Source organism: Nomascus leucogenys, chromosome 13 (genome assembly GCF_006542625.1).
Source record: "Nomascus leucogenys isolate Asia chromosome 13, Asia_NLE_v1, whole genome shotgun sequence".
NCBI lineage: Eukaryota > Metazoa > Chordata > Mammalia > Primates > Hylobatidae > Nomascus > Nomascus leucogenys.
In genome coordinates, this window is record NC_044393.1 from 47,889,057 (window position 1) to 47,907,902 (window position 18,846).

Consider the following 18,846-nt stretch of genomic DNA (forward strand, 5'->3'; position numbering starts at 1 on the left):
GTAGGGGCAGGCAAGGAAAACAAGTAGAGAACTAAGAAGATGCGAAAGGAGTAGATGACGCTATCACTTTTTCTGCTTTGGCAAAGTTATAATGTATTTGTGAAATTAACATGTACTTTAGATGGAGTCATATTTCCAGCTTTGAAGTCTTTGGCATGTATCGGCAGACATTTGCACTTTCATTGTAATTCCATGATAGGGATTAAAAATTAAGGCAATTTATTTCCAGACATTTGGACTTCCATTGTTATTTAATGGTAGAGATGATAAAATGAAGACAATTAGTGAAGGTTAAATGACTTGCCCATGTCACATGAATAAGTGTTAGAATAATTATTTTGGAAGCACTGATAGGAGTTCAATGATAGTTAATATTTCAGCTGTGCAGAATACGATCCTTAGCTGAATTAGTCTATGTCTGAGGTATCTTGACTTACTCATTTAAAGGAAATCACTTTATTAAGTTTTATAAAAATTTGGTTTGGTTGACACTTGAGTGCCACCTGGCACCCTTGAACTTAACAATCACCCATTGATTTTGGTTCTCTGATTAAAATTTTCATGATGAAACATCAATCAGTAGCAGGTGTGTGGACAAGTTATCAACAGAATTCAAATTGCCTCAAGGGACTGGATTGAAAACATGTTGGTCTGGTACTTTTGGTCATGTGAATGACCAAATTAGATTGTTCCATGGCAAATAAACTGATTTCTCAGAGAGCCATATACACACACAAATCAACCAGATTCAGAGTGATGGAGTTAAGCTGTATAAACAGTCTTCAAATAGCCTCCCTGGTGAGACACTGTTTTTTCGTTTAACTTGAATGATTTTTTGGAACTTTGGGTGCTTTAGAATATTAAAAGATATGGGGTCAGTGTGAAATACTCCTTAGAGTCTTTATTAATAGATTCATATCACCTTGGACAGAGGGTTCTGAACTTTGTCATTTTTCTTTGTACTATTTAACTTTTTTCTTAAGAGCTGTTGAAGATATTGATGCTGATCAAAATCGTAGATGACAAGAAAGTGGAAAGGAGACTGAATCCAAATCTAATAAAATCTTGACAGGTCAGAATGAACTCTAATAAGATGAAAATTCAAAAAATAAATCCTTTTTAAAGGTGCCTTGTTTTAGAACCAATACCTCGATCCTTCAAGGATGGATTATGAGTGTACTTTAGAAGAACCTAGAAATTTTAGCTAATTGTAGGTTCACTATTAATGAATGTGAGATCTGTGACTTCCAAAAAATGCTAAAATGATTTTAAGATGTGCTAATAGAAGAATAGCTTTTGAAGTATGGGAGATATGGGAAGTGAGCATGCAATACTACTCTGAAATAATCAGAGCAGACCTGGATGTTATAATGTATTGTTCTCCACTAATGTTCAGAGAGGTGTAATCAGGATGGCATGGGAAAGAAGTGCCAAATTCAATGAAAACATCTGAAAGGTCTGAAAGAACTAAGAATGCTTACTCTAGGAAGGTCCAGGGGACATAATAACTATTTTCAAATGTTTGAAGGGTTCTCACATGGAAGATAGATTAATTTGGCCTCAGAAAGGAGAACGTGGATTATGAACCAACGCTACAAGGAAGTGGCTTTGGAATTCCCTTAAGGAAGGACTTTTATGGGGACTACCTTGGCAAATAGTGAAGTCAAGGGCTAGTCATAGAGGTGTTCTATCAGGGGTCATCCTGTCCTGGGGTGTTGTAGAGTAGGGACTGCAAAATGGTAGTGCATGGAAAAATTTGTTCTGCTGATGTATTTTCTTTAGACTGGACAGTGTGTTAAGAAATTTTAATTTAATCACTAATATTTTTTAAAGATAAAAGAATTTTTACAAAGATTGGTAGTTGCTACTTTTCTTCAAAATTGTAGATGTGGCAACCAGGGCATCCATTATTGGAGGTAACAATTAGCTGAGAATAAGAATCCGCTTCCTCCTTTTAAGAGGGTGTGTACACTCAGGTTCACCACAGTCCCCACCACTCTCTGTTGTGTTCCTCACACAGAGGAGAAGATCATTTTGTCGTTTATTCTCTTGCTTGAGTAGCTGTTTTGCTTACAACTGACCCACCTCAATTTGTAATTTATTTGCATGGCCTGTCTAGGCATCCAGCTTGTTATCCCTGTTGGACACACTGATTGACTAGGCTAAAGAATCGAACTTGTTTGGTGATTAAAGATAAAAATTTTCAAACATTATTTTTTATTTTAAGGACCCCCACTCCTTCACACCCATGATACCAGGGAAATCTTAAACCAAATCCAATTTATAAAACATGATAGAGGAGCTATTATCTTTGAAGTGGATGAATAACCTCTATCTCATAATCTAGTATTTCCCCCAAGACAAGAAATGGAATTTTAGGGTACTATTGAATTGGTTTGAACAGTACAGGATTTGAAATTGTCTTCTATAAGTTGAGGATACCAACGTATAAATGCTAGTTCTTGCAAACACTTTAGAGCATTGGTTTAAAGAAAAAGCCCTATTTCTCAGACGAAAAGAAAGACGTAAAGGAAGGATCACAAACTGGTTAGAATTGCTGGGTTTTTAGTCTTGGCTTTGATATTAACTAGCTGGAGAGGCTTCAGGTTTGTCCCTGGAATCTCAGATTTAGGACCTCAGAGGGCATTTTAAAGACTAACTAGTCGACACTCCTCATTGTATAGACAAGAGAACTGAAGACTGGGGGAAACAACGGTTTGTTCAAGGAGAGCACAGTTAATTGGTGTCAGTGTAAGTCCTGGAACTCAAGAATGACCTCAGATTGGACTCTATCATGTTCCTTTTCTCCCTCATAGACAATTATCTGGGTCTCTTTCCACACAATAGGTTTTAACTGCTTTGCTTTGCTTCTGCTGGGAGAAGAAACTTTCTCATGTTGATTCTCCAAGGTGTCCTTAAAAATTAACATCCATTAAACTATTCTTTACTTTGGATGGGCTGCTCTCCCTTTTCAGGGGGAATGGAAAATGGTTTTGTCTTACCTGTTTTCTCTCAGGCAATAAGTTCTTTATTGCTAAATGGGACATGCTCATCATAGAGAAGATGAAAAACACAATGTTTTCGGTACAGATAATGGCAAACCAATTAGATAAACTCCAGCAACTGGGTTGTTATTCAGACATGAATCTCTTTGCCTAACTGCTGTTTACTCATTTCTAGACCTGGCTGCACTGTTATCCTCTCCTGAACCCATAAGGCTTTGAAATTACTGGAAATGGCAGGAATTCAATTCCACTCATTTTCAAAATTCCCTTGGTTTGGCTTTAAGATCGCGAAACCCGTTTATAGATGGAGATGTGATCACAAACATGTCAATAGGCGTCAAAAAGGAAAAATAGCGAAACCAATTTTAAAATACCCAGAGAGAGTTCTAAAGAATATTAAAACAATTTTTTTGAGGCATCTCCAACTTCAAACCAATTTTGCCTCACAAAACATTATCTTAGAAATATTCAGTAGCTAGATAGACATACGATTATAACTGTTCATTTATGTCACCATTAAGGAACTTTATGGTCTCCTTAAGCTAAATATTGAATAAAATTTATTTTGAAGCAGAGGTTTGAGGAGTGAGAAATTATATTCTAGAAAAATTTTTGAATCTTAACAGGAAATTCTTTTAAAAACTCTTTCCAAAATCTATGAAAATATGATCAGAATTAAATCAACAACAACTTAGAATTTTATTTTCCTTAATTGGAGGGTAAGGCTTTTTCTTTTTGGTTTACAGTCAAACGTGATCTTTCTCATGGCTTTTATAGTTTCTCAAAATTAAAAAGAGGTGCCCAATTCAGGTTCTTCCCTTGACATGTCAAACAGAGGCTGTTTCCTGGTAAGTTCACCTGGCAGCTTGCAGAATGAGGTCTTGGCTCTGAGTTAGTGCCTAGTTGGGATTGCAGGTTTAAGAGCTAGATTCTCATCATTCTGAGTCAAATGTGACCTCCTGCTGCTTTAAAGCACACTACCCAGCCCAGACGCATCAGTATCCTTTAATTTCATAAGTTCATGTGTGAACCATATATTTCAATATCCGTTGAGAAAGCATTTGCAAAATAGATCAGAGAGGGGAAAAGTGAAGAAACATTGATACCTTTAATAAGAAATAATTATAGAGATGGCCAATGTACTATGGTAAAATGTAGACAAGCTAGAACACAATGGCTAAAGTTGGTCTTCTCTTGACCTCTGATCCTCTTTCTAGATTACTTGCTGCTTTTCTGTCTCCTTTGCTGGTCCCCAGTTATCTCCTTGACTTCTAAATCTTAGAGTACCCTAGGGCTCAGTCCCACAAATCTTCTCTTCTATGTCTATACTCATTTCGTAGGTAAGCTCAACTAGTCTCCTGGCATTGAACGCTAACAATAGATGGATGCCTCTCAATTTGTATCTCCAACTCTGACCTCTCTCCTAGATCCTTAAGTCCATCTGTTCATTTCACATCATCTCCACTTGCTTACTTAATACAAATCTCAAATGTTAACGTGCTTAAAACTAAACTCTTAATTCCCTAACCACTCCCCATCAACCTCCTCCTCTTACCATCTTGTCCATGTGCATAAGTGCCATTTCATTCCATAGTAACGCAGGCCAACAACTTAGGAGTCATCTTTGCCTTCTCGCTTCCTCTCCCATTCCTCATCTAATCCATCAGCAAATGCATCAACGAATTTGAAGACTACCTTCACAACATACTCCCAGATCTGATTTGTTTCTCACTGCCTCCACCACTTCTACCCTGGCCTATGCCACTGGCTTTTCTCTTCTGGAATATTGCAATCACCTTGCATGGATCTCTCTAGTCCAATTGTCCCTCATCCACACCTCTACCCCATTGTCTATTATTTGCCCATAGGCAGAGAAGCCACATCTCATTCAGTGTCAATTCAAAGTTCTTTCCCTGGCTTATTGTGTCACCCATGCTCTTGCTTTCTTTTTCCTCTCTGACTTCATCTCCTTCCCCACTGTCCTTGGCTCATTGCTTTGCAGCTTTCCTCGCATTCTTGCTGTTCCTGGAACACACTGTGTCCTGGATTCCAGGCCTTTTTCCTTGGTGGTTCCTCTGTCTGGGGTGCCCTTTCTCCAGATATCCACATGAATACCTTCCTCATCTCCTTCAGGTCTATATTTAAATGCCACTTTCCCAGACTAGCCAACCCTGGATGCTTTTTATAAAACAGAAACACCCCTCTATGGCTCTCTCTCTTCCCATACTCTGCTGTACTCATTCTCATAGCATTTTGACCACCAGTCATACAATTGCTTGGTCATCTGTTTTTTGTTTCTCTCCTTCATCACCACTAGCATACAAGCCCCCTGGGAGGAGGACTTTGTCTTGTTCACTGTTATATTTCAGCATGCAGAAAAGTGCCCAGTATATAGTTTAGGCTTGATAACTATTTGCTGAATGAATGCTGGTTTGCTAGCCAACAACTAGAAAAGAGAGTTACATTGTGAATTTAATAAGCATACACATATAATCATTTTTAGAAGATATAATAGAGGTATTTTGGATATATAAATGCATTTCCTTTTGCATCTTGGGGAAGGTTGGGGAGGGAATCAGGTGAGGCAGATCAGGAGAATTTTGCCCTTCAAATCTAAGATTTTCCCAGAAGTCCTAAAGGTTTGCTAGCCCACCATTAGAGACTCTTCACCTTTTGAATTGTAAAGATGATGCGGAGCCATCAATTTTCTCCCTGTTAACTTTTCTCTATACCAAGGCTTGTAAGAATTCTCCCAAAGAAAGTTAAAACTCCCAAGAGATCTCTGGCTTTGCTAGCATGATGCCTCCCAGAGAGTTCCTGCTTTTCCTTTAGGAAGCATGACAGCACGAACAGTACCCATCATTTAAAAATGAACATCTAGAAAAAAACAGCATCTAGAAAAAAACCAGGCTTACTCATTAGCAGCTTTCCCTGTGCCTTTCTGTAGCTGTAGTAAATAATTCTCCCCTGTTCCCCACAAATAGTTAATTATAGCACCAGCAGCAGCTCTTTGAGGCGGGAAGCCAGGCATATCTGCAATGCCCAGAGGAGATGCTGGAAGTCCTCCCTGCTGCATTCTGAAAGCAGAGGATTAGAACAGATGAATTTTTCCCACAGGTTGGGGCACCCATGAAGATACCTCTGCCCTGCTTCTTATGCATACCTCCCCCATTGCATTTCTCCTTTTCCTGATGCTGTCAAGTAACTCTCAACATGCATCACTCATGAATGGTTTACACCCGCTGACCTCTTGGCATGTTATCTAGAAAATGAATTTGGCCACAGATGGGAGGCTAAGTCAGAAACTGCTTTACTTGGGTCTCTTGGATTCACTATTTGGGTTCAAAATATGGTCCAGCTCACGTGCCTACAGATTCATGTTTTCTCCTCTTAGTTCAGTGCAATCTCTGGAAAAGGGCAGCAGGGGTGGGTAGGGAGCTGGATTGTGCAGGGAGAGCTCCTGATCTGGGAAGCCATGTCCACTCTTCCAGAAAGGTCAAAGATCCCAGAAAATGCCTCTTGAATCAAAAGTGAATTTACAGACAAGTTGAGTGAAGTGGGTATGGCAGGTGTAATGAAAACTGTGGTGCACTCCCCATATTTCCTCTTTAGGGCCCTCACAGATTTCCTCCAGCTGCTAAATGTGGCTCTGAGTTTCTTTCACTGAGAATTGCCTTTGGTAGCAGGACGTGATTTACCTAAGACTATGTTTCCTTTGAGGGAGTGCCCATGCCAATAACTGGTCATTACAGGGGCACAAAAGCCTGATCCCTTTGCCTCATGCTGGGGTAACTCTGAAGGGCCACCCCTGTTTCTGAGTTTCCTGTAAAATTGATTGAGGCCCCTGTTGCAAGCACATTTGCTCAGCTTCTCCCTTTGCCCAATGTCCTGTTCCTTGTTCTCCAAGAAGTCTCTGGCACACAACTCTGCATCTCAGGGTCTGTTTCTGGGAAATCCAAAATGAAGACCCCATCTTTGTTTAATTTTTCCTAGAAGAATCACACCTTAGGGAGTGAATTCTAAAGTGTGCAAAGTGGAACTTATGCATGGCTAAAATTAACTTTGAAAACTCCTTAAGGGTTAGAAACTGATGCTGTGTCTCAATACATCACAAGGGTGGAACTTCCCTTTCACAATGGAACCTGGTAGTGTCCCATTGTTCTCACAGCAGATGAAGAAGTCAGCTTGTGTTTAGGAAATATTTTGTATCAAAAGTATTATCTTTAAATGCTACAGGCTCGCCCCCAGAAAGGTAAAATGCTTCCACTGTGAGGGTCACCAGGGAACCGAGGCCAACTGCATACTCAGCTGCCTTCAGTTCAAGGCCACTCCGGGGCATAAGCAAATTGAGCAGAACAGTGAGCTCAAGTGCCACCCTTTTTATTTCCCTCTTCTTTTTCACTTTTCCATTTGTAGCTGAGCTCATTGAATTCACATAAGTGACATAAACTCAGGATGTAACTTCACTTCTTTTCACCACATTATTTTTAATTGAGAAAATTCAGTGACTAATTAGTGCAAACAATTGTTTAAAGAACGAAAAGTTCATAAGCAATATCAATTCTCACTTAGTTTTTACTTAAATCAGATTTCATATTGAGAGGAGTCACGAGTTTTATTTTCTTCCTATCAGTTATAGCTGTATGGCTCCAGGGATGTCACCTGCTCTCTCTCTGGGTCTATTTTGCCTCAATAGTAAAATTATATTTTAATGCTTCAAGGTCAAGGGCTGAATCAGTGTTTCCTTAAGACTCTTCCTCCTCTATAATTCTCTTTGTGCAGAGGAGCAGGGAAAATTATGGAATACAAATCAGTGTAGAGCAGCACCATGGAGTGGTTAAGTCTCCTTACAAACCATGAGAATTTGGGGAACTCAGAATCCACCCTTTGTCCAATTTATGCTACGAGGAAATGAGAATATGAAGAAATAGCAGCCACAAATGCCCTCTAGAATAAAAAGTTCCAGAAAAATACAAAATGCTATTTTCCCTTTTGTGTTTCTCATAACATTAATAAACTTACCATGACTAAGTTTCTTAATAAGTAAAATATAATCAAATGTATATGCTTTATTTTTTTCTTTCAATAAAACATTTCGAAGATAAATTGGAAAATTTCTATATGTTTCTCAGAGCAGCACCTCACAACCTCAGACCTCATGATCTTAGAGTTAACAAGTATAAGGATAGAAAACAGCCTATTCTTTGGGTATAAATCCCTTAAAAAGGCACTAAAACTATCTAATTTCTATTTTTACCCAGCCCCCAGGCTGTGAGGCTTTCATGCAGTCATGGTGATGGTAAGTAGAGGTCACCTCAAATTCCATTAGTTATCCACTGGAGGAAGGTGTGGTCAGGACAAAAGAGGGGGAGGAGATTTTTCTCCATGACATTTTCAATTTGAAAGTAGACTTTCCAGCACTTTGGGAGGCCAAGGTGGGTGGATCACCCGATGTCAGGAGTTCAAGACCAGCCTGGCCAACATGTTGAAACCGTGTCTCTACTAAAAATACAAAAATTAGCCAGGTGTGGTGTCGCGCACCTGTAATCCCAGCTACTCAGGAGGCTGAGGCACGAGAATCACTTGAACCCAGGACGCAGAGCTTGCAGTGAGCCAAGATCATGCCACTGCACTCCAGCCTGGGCAACAGAATGAGACTCTGTCTCAGGAAAAAAAAAAAAGAAAGAAAAGAAAATAGACTTTCCAAAAGGTAACAGCATTTTCCCTTCTCTTCCCTTTTAATTTATAATAAATAATCAAATAGTTAAGTACTATAATTGAAAGGAAAGAGTTTGGCCACAATACACACAAATCATATAAATCATGTCCAGTTAATTTTAAAGAATAGGGAACTTTTCTTTTGCTCCAGTGGTACTATGAGATTTCTGAAGTGATTATATTATCCAGTGAAGCTAACTTTTGTGGGTTATTGGCAGTATCTTGAAAACTCCACAGATATATTCAAGAATAGACCCTTAAAGACCAAAAACAGATCACTACCAGAACGTGTGGCTGCCTTTTATGGTTATTAAACATGTGGATACATTTGGATAAGAAAGAAGCTAGAAAGATACAGCTTCCAAATATAGAACACAAAGGAAATATCATCCATCCTTTGAGATGAGGGAAGCAAGGAAAATTTTTATTGGACTGATAGAAGTTGCTGACTTGTAAAACTGAAACATGTTTAAAAATGAGGAATAATTGTATGGTCTAGTAAAATTGCTTAGTAAAGGAAATAAATGTTTTTAATTCTCAAATCAAATATAACCTCTCTCAAGAAATGAAGCTCAGGTTATTTTTTTATTAAATTATTTTGCTTCCATAAGACTAGTGTGTGTTACTCATAGAATTATGAGTCCTCCATGTTTTTAAAATATATTTCACTTTACTGTTCTATTTCAGATGTGCGAGTATGGTTTGACAGAGCTGGGAAGCAAATATTATCTTAAATAAATCTACTCTTCAGAAGCTTTTCAAGTACTTGTAGAATTTACGAGGTTTTGATATGTTGACCAGGGGCTGAAGATAGGTTTGGCTTTAAGATTTGTTGGTGTTGTTCTAGCTAATGTTTAACAGATCTTACAGAGCTTTTGGGCATAAAATATTTGTTTTTGACCCTGATGTTGAGAAGGTATTTTTAGTTTCATTATTTCATTCCAGTGTTGAATTGATTTATTACCTTTTCAAATTATTTTCATTATCAAAACCTTCCAGATACATTGTCCTGCTTTGGTGCCTGTACCACGACTGTGAATATGATTAGGAAGAAGGTAGATTGGGCTTTGGAAATTAAGAACTGGTGCTTCATGGGATTCTTTGTGATAAAACTTGGAAGTAATGAAACAGTCATTGGTTTCTGTTACCCACAATTAAGAATGTATGTAAAAGAGGTGCTAGGGAGAAGACTATATAGTACTTTTATTTCCTGATGGAGACAAATTTTGGGATATGGAGGAAAATATAAGATGAGAAAGGCAATACTATTCCATGGATTAAAACCCTGAAGAAAAAATAATAATCATTCATTTGACATGCTCAGTCATTTCCTGAACATCTAATATATACTCAGAACTGCACTGTGCAAAGATATTACAGAAATAAACAAGACACAACTTTTGCTTTTTAGCATCTAAATGATGATACTCAGCAGTCAGCTAATCTTTTAGCAGGAAGAATTGGGAACAGAAGAGAACATCTTTAACACAGTCTACATCAGAATCTGTTTTCTTAGCTATTGTCTGCATATTGATGAACAAAGATGAACACATGGAAAGTAGCATTTTAGCTCTTTCTAGACTTTATTTCTGTTTTCCTTTAAACATAAAAATTAGTTGTTACATGAGAGACAAACATCATTGAAATTTCTGGTCTGAAGTCAAAAAAACCCAAAAAGCACCTTGGGTTTCTACCTTTTTCTTTTTTATTTCTTGGGTTGGTAGCAGAGCTTGGAGGTTTCTTTGGTCAAAAAGCTACCTCAGTAGATGAAGCCTGAAAGTGCGTAGCAGCTCAGACCAACCTCCCTGGGCTTTGTGTTCCTTACCACAAGCCTGTAGACAGTGAGTGAGAGAGGCTGGGAAGTGGTGCAGGGACAGGAAGCAGAAGGAAGCTGGGGGCTGGGGCTGCAACCGTAGTTAACGTTAGCAGTTCTAGGAGACAGTACATTTCAGGGAATGAAAAAACAACTTACTCTTAAATTCTGTGTTTATAAAGCGTAACTTGCAACATCTGTGTAGGACATAAAAGCCTGGACCTCCTTCTGGCTACTTGGTCTCTCCCTTTTTCTTTCATTTACTTTTCTTTTTGCAACCTGTTTGAATGTGTTTGAGAACCCCCAAATTGGGGTATTCCTACACTAGACTTATTTACCCTTTTGTTTAACAGCTATAAACCCACAAGGCAGAAGCTTCAGTTTACTATCCTTGCGCTGTTCATAGTCAATGATTTTTTTTTTCAGAATAGTTGCCACTCTATTTTTCTATCAGCAGATGCCAAAATTAGACAACTACAAGAACATCATGCAGGAAAGACTCAGACCTTAATCTAATATTTCGGAAAAAGGCATTCATCATTAGCAGTTTTCTTTTCGTTTTGAAAAAATTATGAGATTTTTGTGCTTTATTTCTTCTCCTAGAATGAGTTTATTATTGACAACATCCCCAGAATTTAACCTTGATGAGAAGATAGGGAAAAGATATAGGAAACTTGATCTTCTTTAGTTTTTCTGCTATTTTCTGTTGGTCTTCATGGGCAGGGCAGATGGTTACAACTACCAGAGGGAATTGGCTACCTGGATCCTTATAATAGATAATGAAGGGGAAATAGACACCCCTTTTGGTGATAATAGATAATATTTTTGAAGAGAAAGACAAACGATTAGAATCACCAGTGCCTGATCTCTTCTTTTTATTACCCAATTAGTCCCATGTTATATTTTAAAAGTGTCACTGTACACTTCAAGAATCAGCATTTCCGAGATCATATGTGTTAGAATGGGAAAAGCTCAGGTCAGTGGTGCTAAATACTCTCTGACCAAACAGGGACTTTTTAGTTCTACTGCGCCTCAGTTCTCTTTCCCAGTCCAAGCCTTTTAAATATCTCTTTCATTCTGCCCCCAGTTTATATGTTTCTGAGTAATCTTGGAGCAATGCCTTTAATCATGGAAGAAGAGTAGCCAATGGGACTTTTAAGAAAATACATAACTAAAAGGAAAATAACTGGCCATAAATGGCAAGGTTATGGCACAGGGTTGAAGTGTAGGGAAGACTAATGTCACGGTGCACCAGGGTGATCTTTGTCTGCTAGTGCCCACCTTGGGTTCAGGGCAAGATCCCTGTCCATATGGCTGCCCAAGGGTATCCCCAGGCAATGAATTGGTATAGCCAAGGCCAAGGTTGTTATCACATAGAGTAGAGAGCTTCTGCCTTAGGTCTTGGTGCCAGCTTCTATGACAGATCCTTTAAGAATACTTGACCTTGGCTGGCAGCACAGGCAGCTTAATTGTTACTGCAAAAGTAAAGTTAAAGTGGCTTCCTAGAGCAGAAAGTCCTCTTTAGGGAAGGTGGGAACTCTTGAGAAGTTAAAGAAAAAATTGCCTGTGGCCTGTCATTTGGTGATCTGCTGAGAGACTGTTTTATCTGAATTCCTAATTGAAGCCCAAATTAAACCCAGGGAAATGTTCACATGAAAAGCCCCACAAGAATGAGTTTTCAGATTCTATCAGCTCAAAAGAAATCTCCTGTGAAAATCCTTAACTCAAACATCTGACACGCTTTTCATCAGCTGGTCCTTGAGAGTCCTGAGAAAGAGGTTACGCTGCCTTCAATGTACAGAGAGCAACTTGTCTGAGTTATTACATACTTTCCTTCTTAGTGATTCATGTAACAGAAATCAGAATCTACCCAACTGGATGAGTGTGTAGGTACGGGGGACGGTGGAAAATATGATTACTAAAGGTCCTATTCTGAGAGGCAAGAAATGGGAACACTGGGAGAGAAGCCACTTTGTTGCTAAGATGATATGTTTCATTGGGGGAAAGTTGAATTTGAGCCATCACAGGGAGTAGAAAATGGGGCCTGGAGTCCAAGAGTAAGGTAAAGACTGAAGATTAAAAAAATGGGGGTGATGAACATCAAGTAACAGCTGAGACATGAAGGCAAATTAGATCAGTGCTAGAAGATATAGGATAAAAAGAAAGGCTGAGATAGTCTCATGGCCACAGTCATGCATGGATACTGAGAAGTCCACTGCCTGCTGTGAGCTACTCACTGACTGGCTCCCTCATTCTTTCCGTTCACAACGTGGGGCATGGCAACCTCCTCTGAGCATGTGGATTCACCAGTAGAAAACTTCCATAAAATGACTCACTAAACTGCTTGTTGTCTTCCCATCCATCACAGGCCAAAACATGTTCCCACGCAACCCGAAGTCCTCACCCAATAATAACTCAGGAGAAGATAGCCAGTAAAAGGGTGGTATCACAATTTCCTCTTCCTCCAGCCATACAAAGGGGCCTGTGATTATTTATTATGCAGAGATAGAGGAGCAGAGAGTCCCTGGTATGACTCTGCAAAGCATTCATTTGCCCTATCATAGTACATTAAGTGCCTTTACTTCAAAATCCCCTGCCAGCCCCTCCACACCCCCTCGGTGGGCTCAGCCATGGCAGCAGAGATTAGGAGGCAGGTGTCTGGGGAAAACTCACCCTGGGGTCTCTCTCCAGCTGCTGCTTGTGGTGTAGGCTGCGTCTTCTCTTGGCCTTTGCAAGGCCATTGTGATAAAAGTGGTACAGACCTTCAGCAAAGGGAAGCTGTGGAAATTCAAGCAGACACAGTCATAGTTAACTTCTAGGGTTGGCCCAGGAACAGGGACACCAAAGCTGGGGCTGCTTGCAGGGGCTCCATGGGGTAGGGAAGTATGCAAGGAAAGCACTGGCAAACCTCCTGTCAGACCTGGTCCTCTATTTCCCTATCAATGTCCTCCTTTCCTTCTCCTTGCCTTTGTTCATGTGGTGTCCACTCTCCTCCTGCTCCCCAAATACTTTCTATTCTTTCCCCCATTTTTTAACTTTCTGCACATCCTTTGATTCCCTTTCCTTTTCCATGGAGCCTTGCCTTTGCATTCACACCCGCATCAGATTCTCCTTGCCTTCCTTGGTCTAGTGTGCATACTCCAGGTATCACCTGGTTGCTCCAGAATTATGCCATGATGTTTTGTAGTCATGTCTTCATAGCTGTCTGTGACAGACCTTCAACTGTCTGTCTCTGTCTTGGGCTTTTTCTGTGACCCCTTGGTGCCTTTTATCAGGCTGAGCACAGTGTGAACATCTAAATTTAGTAAATACCAGTTAGATGGCAGGTCTGGTTTCCCTCTACCTTCCTATCTCAATGATCCTTGAAATCAGGTCAGAACCAGTCAGAGAAGTCACAGTAATGAGAGGTTGTCTTTGGCACAGGGCCTCTAAGAGTCTTGGAGAACCTAAACAGGCCAGTCATTCGTTCTATGATTCAAGGTAACTTGGTGGGAAGAGCCTTGACCTGGGAGTTTGGAGGCCTCGATGTGGCTCATGTCTGTTACTATCAGTATGATTGTGGGCAAGTGGTTTCCTCTCTGGGCATCTTTTTCTCTTCTGTATAAATATAGGGCCTTGAAGTTCCCAGATCTCTCCCTTTTCTCCACATGTCTTCACATTGATGAAGACATGGTGTTTGCAATTCTTAACCTGATTAATTAATTTAATTGAATGCTTACAAATTATAGACAAATAATGTAAATACGTACTTTTTTTGGAAATAGGACACATGATTTCATCAGATTCTCAAAAGAGTCCCTAAATCAGAAAGCATTCCACTACTCAAAGTATTTGCTATTGAAAGTTTTGGTGTGTGTGTTGCCATCCAGTGTTTGGAACAAAAGGGAAGCAGATGTGGTTGATTTGATAGAAAAATTTTCTAACATAGATGGGGCCAATCTGAGATTTTTAGATCACATAGAACCTCAGTGTGGCTCAAATATTTCTTAAAGAATATTTATTATTATTATTTTATTTTTAATATAAAGGAAATATAGAGTAAATTTAGAAAACCGAAAAACACAAATAACAAAGTAAAAATTCTTCATGTTTTCTTTTTTGGCAGTATTGGAGTTAGGTTACCTTTTTGTTTTTTCCCTCTAGGCCTACCTACTTGTAAGAGCAAATGATTATTTCCTTAATAGTCAAATGAGTGAGTTTTAGATCTTCTTCTTTGCTTAAACACACACACACACACACACTCCATATTATGCAAAGTGGTTCTTCTCTTGTCACTCAGATGCTATCACAGACTTCTACTTACTACCTCCTTTTTTCAAATTTTTATTTTGGGTTTGGGGGTACATGTGAAGGTTTGTTACATACGTAAACACGTGTCATGGGGTTTATGGTACATATTACTTTGTCACCCAGACTACTTCCTTCTTTTGAATGGCTGCATATTATTCCATTACATGGGATATACCATGACTTATTTAGCCTTTCCATTATTAATGCATATTAAGATGCTTCCATTTTTTTTACATTCAAAGATAATGCTGTGCGTTGGGGTGGGGGAACTTCAGGTATGATAGAATAAGAACCTTCAAAAATCTACTTTTATAGAAAAGCAAACAGAACTCTGAAAAAAATTGCCAAATCAACTTATTCAGAACACAGGAAATTAACAAGAGGTTTGCAGCAACCCAAAGGGTGTTTGTTCAATAAAAAAGTTGAATCTCAGTGATAATGGCAAACTCTGTGCTGTTTTAGACTGCCCTATGACCATCCTCTTCTTCATAGCTCTGCAGCATCTTTGAACATGAACATCCTCACAATACAGCAGCTGTGAAAACCAGTAGCCAAATAGATACTAGAGGGTGCAGACTGGGTTTAGAGTTATTTAAAAAGCTCCATCCCTAAATAATTGCCTGGAAGCTATCTGGAAAAGTTCCATTTATAGGATTTGTTGTTATTTGATCTGTCCCAGGGTTTGCTCAGTTGGAAAAGCCCTACTCCCCAGGGAATTTGTCAAAAATAATCAGTGGAAAATTTTTAAGGTTGCAATTTCCTGAAGTAGCAATATGAACTGGGGCAAATAAAAGGCTGGACAAAAACCTTTGTAAAAGAATCTAGGGAATAAGATGTCCACAGAAGGCTTTACAAAGCTCTAATATATCCCTGGACACTTAGAAGGCCCTACACATGGGCAGAGCTGTACACACAACCAGGAAATATCTAAGAAGGCCCTAAGTGCTCACCTTTAGTTGACTTGATGTCTCTTTAAAAACAAGAGGTGAAGGCCATAGCAGAGTTTCAAACTGCCTGCTTGAGAATTGAGGATATGTCCCAATATACACAACAGAGCCCCTCAGCAAAGGGTAAAAACAAAAACAAAGCCTTATTGATTCAAGGTCTTTAAGGAAACCTCTGTCCTATCATTGGCTAGCTATTAAGTTAACCAAGCAGATTCAATGGCACATTATAGAAATTACAGACTTTACAGAATTAGTCCAGAAAGACATTAAATAAACAAATAGCAATAAACATATGTGTACATGTGTCTTTAGAGTAGAATGATTTATAATCCTTTGGGTATATACCCAGTAATGGGATTGCTGGGTCAAATGGTATTTCTGGTTCTAGATCCTTGAGGAATTGCCACACCATCTTCCACAATGGTTGAACTAATTTACACTCCCACCAACAGTGTAAAAGCATTCCTATTTCTCCACATCCTCTCCAGCATCTGTTGTTTCCTGGCTTTTTAATGATCGCTGTTCTCACTGGCGTGAGATGGTATCTCATTGTGGTTTTGATTTGCACTTCTCTAATGACCAGTGATGGTGCACTTTTTTTCATATGTTTGTTGGCTGCGTAAGTATCTTCCTTTGAGAAGTGTCTGTTCATATCCTTTGCCCACTCTTCGATGGGTTTTTTTCTCTTGTGAATTTATTTAAGTTCCACAATAGCAAAGACTTGGAACCAACTCAAATGCCCATCAATGATAGACTGGATAAAGAAAATGTGGCATATATACACCAAGGAATACTGTGCAGCCATCAAAAAGGATGAGTTCATGTCCTTTGCAGGGACATGGATGAAGCAGGAAAACTTCATTCTCAGTCAACTAACACAGGAACAAAAAGCCAAGCACTTCATGTTTTTACTCATAAGTGGGCATTGAACAATGAGAACACATGGAAACAGAAAGGGGAATATCACACACTGGGGCCTGTGGGGTTGCAGAGCTAGGGGAGAGATAGCATTAGGAGAAATACCTAATGTAGATCATGGGTTGATGGGTGCAGCAAACCACCATGGCATGTGTATACCTATGTAACAAACCTCCACGTTTTGCACATGTATCGCAGAACTTAAAGTGTAATTAAAAAAAAAAAAAGAAAGAAAAAAAAACGTGGGTGGGGGTGCAGGAAAACAAATAGCAATAGTAAAGACAACAAAACCTAGAAACAACAACAAACAACCTGGGGAGAGGTAACTCTGGTTTCCAAACTGTCATATCACAGTATTTAAAATGTCAAATTTTCAAGAAAAATTGTGACACAAAAAGAAATAAGTACATATGCTCCACACATAGAGGAAAAAATAATAAAATCTCTCTGAGGAAGCCCAGATGTTGGACTTAATAGACAAAAACTAAACTACATAACTATAAATATTCACGTTATATTATATATAGATATAACTATATCCAGACATATGTTCAAAGAAATCATATCTAAAGAACTAAAGGAAAGCATGAGAATGGTGAATCATCAAATAAAGAATATCAATAAAGAGATAAAAATAATAAGAAGAAAGAACCAAACAGAAATTCTGGAGCTAAAAAGTACAATAACAGAATTTAAAAATTTACCAGAGAGCCTCAATAGCAGTAAAGAGATTGAATTAGTAATTTTAAAAATTTCTGCAAAATAAATACTGATGAATTCTACTAATCCTGATTGATTCTACTAATGTTTAAATAAATAATTCCAGTCCTTCAGAAACTCTTCCAAAAAATGGAAGATGAAGAATCACTTCCCAACTCATTCACTGAGGCCTGTGTCACCCTGACATGAAGAAAAGACAGAGATACCACAGGAAAAGAAAACTACAGACTATGATCCCTTACAGATATGGCAACAAAATGCTCATCAAAATAGTAGCAAACTGAATCCAGTCACATATAAAAAGGATTTTTATCATAACCAAGTAGGATTTTCCCCAGGAATGCAAAGTTGTTTTAACATCTGAAAATCAATTACTATAATAACTACATCAATAGAATAAATAACAAAAACCACATGAACATCCCAATGCAGAAAAACATGTGACAAAATACAACATTCTTTTATAATAAATATGTTTTAAAAAATTAGGAATGAAGGCTGGGTGCGGTGGCTCATGCCTGTAATCCCAGTACTTTGGGAGGCTGAGGTGGGCAGATATCAAGGTCAGGAGATCAAGACCTTCCTGGCTATCATGGTGAAACCTCGTCTCTACTAAAAATACAAAAAATTAGCTGGGCGTGGTGGCGGGCTCCTGTAGTCCCAGCTACTCAGGAGGCTGAGGCAGGAGAATGGCATGAACCTGGGAGGCGGAGCTTGCAGTGAGCCGAGATTGTGCCACTGCACTCCAGCCTGGACTACAGAGCGAGACTCCGTCTCAAAAAAAAAAAAAAAAATCAGGAATGAAAGGGAACTTTCTCAATCTGATAAATCTATCTATGAAAAACCCACAGCTAACACCATACTTAATGGTGAAAGGCTGAATGCTTTTCTTAAGATCAGAACAAGACAAAGTTTTCTGCTCTTGCCGCTTCTATTCAAGAGTGTACTGGAGATTTTAGCTAATGCCATCAGGCAAGATAAAGAAATAAAGACATCAAGATTGGAAAGAAAGAAGAAAAACTATCTCTATTTGCAGAAGACATATCTTGTACATAGAAATTTATAATGAATCCAGAAAAATTATTAGAATTGATAAAAGAGTCAGCAAGGTTGCAGAATATAAGATTAACATGCAAAATCAATTATATTTCTATACACAAGCAATGAACAATCCAAGCATAAAGTTAAGAATGCAAGTCGATTTAAAATAATATCAAATAAGTAAAATACTGGAGAATAAATTTAACAACAGAAGTGCAAGATGTATACACTGAAAAGTACAAAACATCACTGAAAGAAATTAAAGATCTAAATAAATGGAAAAGCATCTCATGTTCACGGATTTTTTAAAATGGCAATGCTTCCTAACTTATTTGTAAATTCTATACAATTACTTTCAAAATGTCAGCTGTCATTTTTGCTTATCCTAAAGTTC

The 18,846-nt window shown here is 38.6% G+C and overlaps 1 protein-coding gene across 1 annotated transcript in view; it reads right to left on the reverse strand.

The window, feature by feature from the left end:
• The window catches only part of PCSK2 (proprotein convertase subtilisin/kexin type 2), a 259,315-nt gene that overhangs the window by 213,095 nt on the left and 27,374 nt on the right, over positions 1-18,846 (reverse strand). Inside the window, exon 2 of the mRNA XM_003268203.4 lies at positions 13,210-13,314. Coding sequence (XP_003268251.1) covers positions 13,210-13,314 — 105 coding nt within the window. The remainder of the gene's footprint in view (positions 1-13,209; positions 13,315-18,846) is intronic.